Source organism: Telmatherina bonti (assembly GCF_933228915.1).
Source record: "Telmatherina bonti genome assembly, chromosome: 15".
NCBI lineage: Eukaryota > Metazoa > Chordata > Actinopteri > Atheriniformes > Telmatherinidae > Telmatherina > Telmatherina bonti.
Window position 1 is genome coordinate 5,218,313 of NC_136613.1, and position 10,318 is coordinate 5,228,630.

The 10,318-nt window shown below is 50.9% G+C and overlaps 1 protein-coding gene across 1 annotated transcript in view; it reads right to left on the minus strand.

The window, feature by feature from the left end:
* The window catches only part of dgkg (diacylglycerol kinase, gamma), a gene marked incomplete at its 3' end in the record, with an annotated part of 148,202 nt that overhangs the window by 42,669 nt on the left and 95,215 nt on the right, over positions 1-10,318 (minus strand). Inside the window, exon 22 of the mRNA XM_079254506.1 lies at positions 8,457-8,547. Within this exon, the coding sequence (XP_079110632.1) occupies positions 8,457-8,547 (91 nt within the window). The remainder of the gene's footprint in view (positions 1-8,456; positions 8,548-10,318) is intronic.

Genomic DNA, 10,318 nt, shown 5'->3' on the forward strand with positions numbered 1-10,318 from the left:
CAGGTTGTGGTCCACATCAGGTTGTGGTCTATATCAGGTTGTGGTCTACATCAGGTTGTGGTCTACATCAGGTTGTGGTCCACATCAGGTTGTGGTCTATATCAGGTTGTGGTCCACATCAGGTTGTGGTCTACATCAGGTTGTGGTCCACATCAGGTTGTAGTCTATATCAGCTTGTGGTCTACATCAGGTTGTGGTCCACATCAGGTTGTGGTCCACATCAACTTGTGGTCTATATCAGGTTGTGGTCTACATCAGGTTGTGGTCTACATCAGGTTGTGGTCCACATCAGGTTGTGGTCTACATCAGGTTGTGGTCTACATCAGGTTGTGGTCCACATCAGGTTGTGGTCCACATCAGGTTGTAGTCTATATCAGCTTGTGGTCTATATCAGGTTGTGGTCTACATCAGGTTGTGGTCCACATCAGGTTGTGGTCCACATCAGCTTGTGGTCTACATCAGGTTGTGGTCCACATCAACTTGTGGTCCACATCAGCTTGTGGTCTACATCAGGTTGTGGTCTATATCAGGTTGTGGTCTACATCAGGTTGTGGTCCACATCAACTTGTGGTCCACATCAGCTTGTGGTCTACATCAGGTTGTGGTCCACATCAACTTGTGGTCCACATCAGCTTGTGGTCTATATCAGGTTGTGGTCTACATCAGGTTATGGTCCACATCAGGTTGTGGTCTACATCAGGTTGTGGTCTACATCAGGTTGTGGTCCACATCAGGTTGTAGTCTATATCAGCTTGTGGTCTATATCAGGTTGTGGTCTACATCAGGTTGTGGTCCACATCAACTTGTGGTCCACATCAGGTTGTGGTCTACATCAGGTTGTGGTCTACATCAGGTTGTGGTCTACATCAGGTTATGGTCCACATCAGGTTGTGGTCTATATCAGGTTGTGGTCTATATCAGGTTGTGGTCTATATCAGGTTGTGGTCTACATCAGGTTGTGGTCTATATCAGGTTGTGGTCTATATCAGGTTGTGGTCTACATCAGGTTGTGGTCCACATCAACTTGTGGTCCACATCAGCTTGTGGTCCACATCAACTTGTGGTCCACATCAGCTTGTGGTCTACATCAGGTTGTGGTCTACATCAGGTTGTGGTCCACATCAACTTGTGGTCTACATCAGGTTATGGTCCACATCAGGTTGTGGTCTATATCAGGTTGTGGTCTATATCAGGTTGTGGTCTATATCAGGTTGTGGTCTATATCAGGTTGTGGTCTACATCAGGTTGTGGTCTACATCAGGTTGTGGTCCACATCAACTTGTGGTCTACATCAGGTTGTGGTCCACATCAACTTGTGGTCTACATCAGGTTGTGGTCTACATCAGGTTGTGGTCCACATCAGGTTATGGTCCACATCAGGTTGTGGTCTATATCAGGTTGTGGTCTACATCAGGTTGTGGTCTATATCAGGTTGTGGTCTACATCAGGTTGTGGTCTACATCAGGTTGTGGTCCACATCAGGTTGTGGTCTACATCAGGTTGTGGTCTACATCAGGTTGTGGTCCACATCAGGTTGTGGTCTACATCAGGTTGTGGTCTATATCAGGTTGTGGTCTACATCAGGTTGTGGTCCACATCAGGTTGTGGTCTACATCAGGTTGTGGTCCACATCAGGTTGTGGTCTATATCAGGTTGTGGTCTATATCAGGTTGTGGTCCACATCAACTTGTGGTCTACATCAGGTTGTGGTCTACATCAGGTTGTGGTCTACATCAGGTTGTGGTCCACATCAACTTGTGGTCTACATCAGGTTGTGGTCCACATCAGGTTGTGGTCTACATCAGGTTGTGGTCCACATCAGGTTGTGGTCTATATCAGGTTGTGGTCTACATCAGGTTGTGGTCTACATCAGGTTGTGGTCTATATCAGGTTGTGGTCTACATCAGGTTGTGGTCCACATCAGGTTATGGTCCACATCAGGTTGTGGTCTATATCAGGTTGTGGTCTACATCAGGTTGTGGTCTACATCAGGTTGTGGTCCACATCAACTTGTGGTCTACATCAGGTTGTGGTCTACATCAGGTTGTGGTCCACATCAACTTGTGGTCTACATCAGGTTGTGGTCCACATCAGGTTGTGGTCTACATCAGGTTGTGGTCCACATCAGGTTGTGGTCTATATCAGGTTGTGGTCTACATCAGGTTATGGTCCACATCAACTTGTGGTCTACATCAGGTTGTGGTCCACATCAACTTGTGGTCTACATCAGGTTGTGGTCTACATCAGGTTGTGGTCCACATCAGGTTATGGTCCACATCAGGTTGTGGTCTATATCAAGTTGTGGTCTACATCAGGTTGTGGTCTACATCAGGTTGTGGTCCACATCAGGTTGTGGTCTACATCAGGTTGTGGTCTACATCAGGTTGTGGTCTATATCAGGTTGTGGTCTACATCAGGTTGTGGTCTATATCAGGTTGTGGTCCACATCAGGTTGTGGTCCACATCAGGTTGTGGTCTACATCAGGTTGTGGTCCACATCAGGTTGTGGTCTATATCAGGTTGTGGTCTATATCAGGTTGTGGTCCACATCAACTTGTGGTCTACATCAGGTTGTGGTCTACATCAGGTTGTGGTCTACATCAGGTTGTGGTCCACATCAACTTGTGGTCTACATCAGGTTGTGGTCCACATCAGGTTGTGGTCTACATCAGGTTGTGGTCCACATCAGGTTGTGGTCTATATCAGGTTGTGGTCTACATCAGGTTGTGGTCTATATCAGGTTGTGGTCTACATCAGGTTGTGGTCTACATCAGGTTGTGGTCTATATCAGGTTGTGGTCCACATCAGGTTGTGGTCTACATCAGGTTATGGTCCACATCAGGTTGTGGTCTACATCAGGTTGTGGTCCACATCAGGTTGTGGTCTACATCAGGTTGTGGTCCACATCAGGTTGTGGTCTATATCAGGTTGTGGTCTACATCAGGTTGTGGTCTATATCAGGTTGTGGTCTACATCAGGTTGTGGTCTACATCAGGTTGTGGTCCACATCAGGTTGTGGTCTACATCAGGTTATGGTCCACATCAGGTTGTGGTCTACATCAGGTTGTGGTCTACATCAGGTTGTGGTCCACATCAGGTTGTGGTCTACATCAGGTTATGGTCCACATCAGGTTGTGGTCTACATCAGGTTGTGGTCTACATCAGGTTGTGGTCTACATCAGGTTGTGGTCTATATCAGGTTGTGGTCTACATCAGGTTGTGGTCCACATCAACTTGTGGTCTACATCAGGTTGTGGTCTACATCAGGTTGTGGTCTACATCAGGTTGTGGTCCACATCAACTTGTGGTCTACATCAGGTTGTGGTCCACATCAACTTGTGGTCTACATCAGGTTGTGGTCTACATCAACTTGTGGTCTACATCAGGTTGTGGTCCACATCAACTTGTGGTCTACATCAGGTTGTGGTCCACATCAACTTGTGGTCTACATCAGGTTGTGGTCTACATCAGGTTGTGGTCCACATCAACTTGTGGTCTACATCAGGTTGTGGTCCACATCAGGTTGTGGTCTACATCAGGTTGTGGTCTACATCAGGTTGTGGTCTATATCAGGTTGTGGTCCACATCAACTTGTGGTCTACATCAGGTTATGGTCCACATCAGGTTGTGGTCTACATCAGGTTGTGGTCTACATCAGGTTGTGGTCTACATCAGGTTATGGTCCACATCAGGTTGTGGTCTACATCAGGTTGTGGTCCACACCAGAGGTGGCGCTGCACTAGTATTTAGCAGAAGAGAGGACCAGACCGGCGTGAAGAAGAAAACTCTGTTTCCTCCACCTGCCAGTTAAACATGGAGACCAAACTATGGCTGTTTTGGGTTTTTATTGTGTCTTATGCAAGTATCCTGCAGAAATCCACTGCAACAATGGAGGCAGTATGAACACCAGACGAGGCAGAGGACCCTTAACGCCATCGCGATGGATTTACCCACAATGCAACGCTACGCCACATGCAGGAAGGGACTTGTTTTGTAGTCCGCTTCCTGTATTTGGTCCGCTTGGAACGGGACGAGACCTGCGTTTGTAGGCGGACCGAGTCGCTATTCACATTTCCTCAAGCGAAGCGACTTTCCGAGCAAACAGGCTCGGAATCAGATCAATACAGCTGATGTGAACATGTTTTTGGTGTCACGTCTCTGTCATTTGGTCGTGTGAAATGTGTTGTCATTGATGCAAACTGTGTCTTCACCAGTGCCAGTTATAGAAGAAGTCTTTCTTGTCTTCGGACACAAACAACCCCGACTGACTGCAGCGTCGCCTTATCGGAACATTTTTTCAGTCCATCTTGGTATTGTTTCACAAGCAGATGCTCTGTCTTCCTGCTCTGAATCACAGTTATTGAGCATGATTGAATGTCAAGGATTTTAAAGCATAATCGTGTCATCTGCGGGCAGTCTGGTATAAAAAGCGGGTTTTATTCAATTATTTTTGCCAAAGAAACCTCATCCTCAGCCTCTTAGAATCGATCACATCATAGCTTTATCATTTTACCTTCAACGGTCTGCACTTGAGCCTGAATTCTGTCTGGATCAGCCAAGCAGCGCTTTCATTGGCAGATGGTTACATCATCTCTGATAGGAAACTGAGGAACAGCTGGGTTGGATCAATGTAGGCAGGGAATCAAGGCTATGAAATCACTTCCTGCGCCGTACGATGCGTCCCATCAGTAACGCTGGGTCTTTAACAGGAGGTTAAATAAACAATGTTCAGAAGATCCAGTTTGTCTCTGAAAGGTGAGAAAATCATGAAAATGTTCCTCAAATGAAGATGGAAGGTTTTTCTCCTCTGCAGTCAGAACATCGTTAAATCAGCCGAAGCTGGACGTGGTGGTCTCTGATCCGTCTCTGGTTCTGCTTCCAGAACCATCACCGTCACCAGCTGGTGGAACCACGTGAACATGGGTTACCATGGAAACCCTCATCAAGCTCCACAGTCCAGAGTTACATTCACAGATGTCACTTTACGGAGCCCGCTGACCCGGTCCAGAATTCCAGAGTCCGCTTCTCCACATCTGAGAGGACCATCACATACTGGAAACCCGGACTGTGGTCAGACTGGTTCGTGTTCCGGGTCTTTGTTGAAGCAAAGAGAAAAAAACAAGTCCAAAAGTCTGGTTCTGTGATGTACGGAGCCAGATCAGTCTTCGTTGACGATACTGGGTTGGGTCAGGGTTCTGTGACGGTACCGGGTTGGGTCAGGGTTTTGTGACGGTACAAGTCCAGATCTCGGTTCTGTGACTGTACCAGGCCGTATCCTGGATTCTGTGACGGTACCAGGCCTGATCAAGGTTCTGTGACGGTATTGAGTCGGATCATGGGTTCTGTGACGTACCGGGCCGGATCCTGGGTTCTGTGACGTACCGGGCCGGATCCTGGGTTCTGTGACGGTACGGGGCCGGATCCTGGATTCTGTGACGGTACCAGGCCTGATCAAGGTTCTGTGACGGTATTGAGTCGGATCGGGGTTCTGTGACGGTACGGGGCCGGATCCTGGGTTCTGTGAGGGTACCGGACCGGATCCTGGGTTCTGTGACGGTACCGGGCCGGATCCTGGGTTCTGTGACGTACCGGGCCGGATCCTGGGTTCTGTGAGGGTACCGGACCGGATCCTGGGTTCTGTGACGGTACGGGGCCGGATCCTGGGTTCTGTGACGTACCGGGCCGGATCCTGGGTTCTGTGACGGTACCGGGCCGGATCCTGGGTTCTGTGAGGGTACCGGACCGGATCCTGGGTTCTGTGACGGTACCGGGCCGGATCCTGGGTTCTGTGACGGTACCGGGCCGGATCCTGGGTTCTGTGACGGTACGGGGCCGGATCCTGGGTTCTGTGACGGTACCGGGCCGGATCCTGGGTTCTGTGACGGTACCGGGCCGGATCCTGGGTTCTGTGACGGTACGGGGCCGGATCCTGGGTTCTGTGACGGTACGGGGCCGGATCCTGGGTTCTGTGACGGTACGGGGCCGGATCCTGGGTTCTGTGACGGTACCGGGCCGGATCATGGGTTCTGTGACGGTACCGGGCCGGATCCTGGGTTCTGTGACGGTACGGGGCCGGATCATGGGTTCTGTGACGGTACGGGGCCGGATCCTGGGTTCTGTGACGTACCGGGCCGGATCCTGGGTTCTGTGACGGTACGGGGCCGGATCCTGGGTTCTGTGACGGTACCGGGCCAGATCCTGGGTTCTGTGACGTACCGGACCGGATCCTGGGTTCTGTGACGGTACGGGGCCGGATCCTGGGTTCTGTGACGGTACCGGGCCAGATCCTGGGTTCTGTGACGGTACCGGGCCAGATCCTGGGTTCTGTGACGGTACGGGGCCGGATCCTGGGTTCTGTGACGGTACCGGGCCGGATCCTGGGTTCTGTGAGGGTACCGGACCGGATCCTGGGTTCTGTGACGGTACCGGGCCGGATCCTGGGTTCTGTGACGGTACCGGGCCGGATCCTGGGTTCTGTGACGGTACGGGGCCGGATCCTGGGTTCTGTGACGGTACGGGGCCGGATCCTGGGTTCTGTGACGGTACGGGGCCGGATCCTGGGTTCTGTGACGGTACGGGGCCGGATCATGGGTTCTGTGAGGGTACCGGACCGGATCCTGGGTTCTGTGACGTACCGGGCCGGATCCTGGATTCTGTGACGTACCGGGCCGGATCCTGGGTTCTGTGACGGTACGGGGCCGGATCATGGGTTCTGTGAGGGTACCGGACCGGATCCTGGGTTCTGTGACGTACCGGGCCGGATCCTGGGTTCTGTGACGGTACGGGGCCGGATCCTGGGTTCTGTGACGGTACGGGGCCGGATCCTGGGTTCTGTGACGGTACCGGGCCGGATCATGGGTTCTGTGACGGTACCGGGCCGGATCCTGGGTTCTGTGACGGTACCGGGCCGGATCCTGGGTTCTGTGACGTACCGGGCCGGATCCTGGGTTCTGTGACGGTACCGGACCGGATCCTGGGTTCTGTGACGGTACCGGGCCGGATCCTGGGTTCTGTGACGTACCGGGCCGGATCCTGGGTTCTGTGACGGTACGGGGCCGGATCCTGGGTTCTGTGACGGTACGGGGCCGGATCCTGGGTTCTGTGACGGTACGGGGCCGGATCCTGGGTTCTGTGACGGTACCGGGCCGGATCCTGGGTTCTGTGACGGTACGGGGCCGGATCCTGGGTTCTGTGACGGTACGGGGCCGGATCCTGGGTTCTGTGACGGTACGGGGCCGGATCCTGAGTTCTGTGACGGTACCGGGCCGGATCCTGGGTTCTGTGACGTACCGGGCCGGATCCTGAGTTCTGTGACGGTACCGGGCCGGATCCTGGGTTCTGTGACGTACCGGGCCGGATCCTGGGTTCTGTGACGTACCGGGCCGGATCCTGGGTTCTGTGACGGTACGGGGCCGGATCCTGGGTTCTGTGACGGTACCGGGCCGGATCCTGGGTTCTGTGACGTACCGGGCCGGATCCTGGGTTCTGTGACGGTACCGGGCCGGATCCTGGGTTCTGTGACGGTACCGGGCCGGATCCTGGGTTCTGTGACGTACCGGGCCGGATCCTGGGTTCTGTGACGGTACGGGGCCGGATCATGGGTTCTGTGAGGGTACCGGACCGGATCCTGGGTTCTGTGACGTACCGGGCCGGATCCTGGGTTCTGTGACGTACCGGGCCGGATCCTGGGTTCTGTGACGGTACCGGGTCGCATCATCTTCTGCATCGTTTCCGTCGTCGTCTCTGCTTTTCTGAACAAGACGATGAAGAACCACATTCTGCTACCTTATAGTGGCATTGCTGAGGAAGAGGAGGGTACTGGTACTGGACCGACCTGCCTGTGTTCCCGACCCGAAACAACCTGCACGCTGAAACTCTTCATCGCCTGGTAGTATCTTAGAAATATCTGACTCGCTTTGGAGCAGCCAGGTGACAGATTACGCAACGCTGTGCGACAGAATGAGGTAATCAGTTTCTACAAAGCAGGACTCCGACGGCGTTCTATGAATAACTCGCCTCATCTGTAAGCAAATACTTCACCTGTCAACTTCTGCTACTTCTAAAAAAACATAAAAGTACTTTATGGTCTGTCAGTTACAGTGAAGATATGCAGTACCACGACTTTGTACGTCTAAACATCAAACACAGCATGTCGAAGCATTTAATTGGAAAGAGGATCTTTTTTTTTCTTTTGCTTTGCAAATAAAAGTAATAACTGATCAAAATCAGCATTGTCGGATATCTTTGACATGTCCCAGAATACACAAGAAAATCTTTATTATTATCAATCGAATAGAAATAATTTATGCCATGTGGAAGGAAAAGGTGGTACTATGTATATAAACTGGCTTTTAAACGGTTTAAATGATAAAAATAAATTTACATTTTACAAAACAGCCCAAGGACCAAAAGGTCCTTTAGAGGAAGATTTTTAACGGAGTGAAGCAGCTACTCACCTCCACTTCAATGCATTCGTTGAGCTTCTTGCAGGTGGCGGATATGGTCTCAGTGGTGCCGAACTCAAAGTACCAGAGCTTGTTCTTCATCCTGGAGGGAAGAGAGAACACAGAGGTGGTCATGTGACCCTGGAGGTCAAAGCGATGGAGAAATTGGGGACACCAGCAGCTGAAGTTGACCTCAGTGTGTGTGAATGATCCGTTACTGTCTGCTGAAACTGAGAGGAGATGCGTGGACGTCGCCGTTCAGTCTGAGTAAAAGAGAATGATGTTTGCTGCAGTCACAGTGTGTCCACAGTTCTGTCAACAAGTCCTGATCTCATTTCTTCATATATTCACAGGAAAACAGGGAAAAAGGCAGTCGCTCTCGAGGCGCCTTGAAGGACCTGGAGACCAAAGCTCTTTGGATGTTTCTGCTTTTTGTTCTGTTGTCTGTCCAGATGATCCCACACTGCTTCAGTCCTGACCGGGATCTGGGGAGGATCCATCCCTGCAGCACACCGGTTCCCACTGATCTTCAGTCCAGTTCTTGTGTCATGTGACGTACCTCAGCCTCCCCCCCCGCCGTTTCCCTTCCTAAAACTGGCATTTTGACTTCAGGTTTGCATGGAGACCATTTCTGATGAGGCTTCGGCCAACAGTCCAGATGCATCTGGACCTTCCAATAGTGTCATTGATCCAGACCAGCCATTATTCAGGATCAGTGAAATACTGGACCAGAAAGAAGCCAAAGTTATAACTGGGTTCAAGGCTGCATTCCCATCAGGATAGTCCGCTAGACTCAGTCCGATTGGGGACTGGGTCCGGCTGTAGGGGGGTGTATCCATGCAGACTGTGTTCACGCTGCTCTTTGGTCAAACCAGTCAAACCATTAGAATAATATCTCCCCATTCCCACCAGAGGTGGCGCTGCACTAGTATTTAGCAGAAGAGAGGACCAGACCGGCGTGAAGAAGAAAACTGTTTCCTCCACCTGCCAGTTAAACATGGAGACCAAACTATGGCTGTTTGGGTTTTTATTGTGTCTTATGCAAGTATCCTGCAGAAATCCACTGCAACAATGGAGGCAGTATGAACACCAGATGAGGCAGAGGACCCTTAACGCCATCGCTATGGATTTACCCACAATGCAACGCTACGCCACATGCAGGAAGGGACTGGTTTTGTAGTTAGCTTCCTGTATTTGGTCCGCTTGGAACTGCCCGAGACCTGCGTTTGCAGGCGGACTGAGTCCGCTTCTTTGGTCCGAATCAGAATTCGTTTAGAGCACGTTCACATTTCCCCAAACGAAGCGACTTTCCAAGAAACGGACTCGGATTTGGATCAATAAGGCGGATATGCATGTGTCCTAAATTGCTTAAAAGCATATGATGTATTCTGGTTCAAAGCAATTTTCTTGAAAGAGTAGGGCTACCTTATACGTCCTGACTGGTCTTCTTAATGCACCAGTCAAGCACCAGCCCTCTGAAAGGTGGCCAATCAACTTTCTCCACAGAAGCATGCAAAGTTAAAATTCTATGCTATTCTACAGTCATTTAGCAGACACTTTTATCCAAAGTGACTCAAGTACACATTCATACCACGATAGGCACATCGGGAGGCAACTTAGGGTTTAGTGTCTTGCCCAAGGACACTTTGGCACATAGTCAGGGGAAGCCTGGAAGTCCTGCCATGTTGTTGGATCTACCTGTGGATGTAGAACAGGCTCGTCTACCTGCAGTGGAGCTGAGCTGATTAAATTCAGCTGGTTTAGTGACTGGTTGGAACAGCTGCTGGACAGGACTTGGGTTATACACCTCTGGTTGCCAGATCTTAGCTAAACACAGGGACTGATTAAAAAACTGGCTAATATACAGCGTGCTG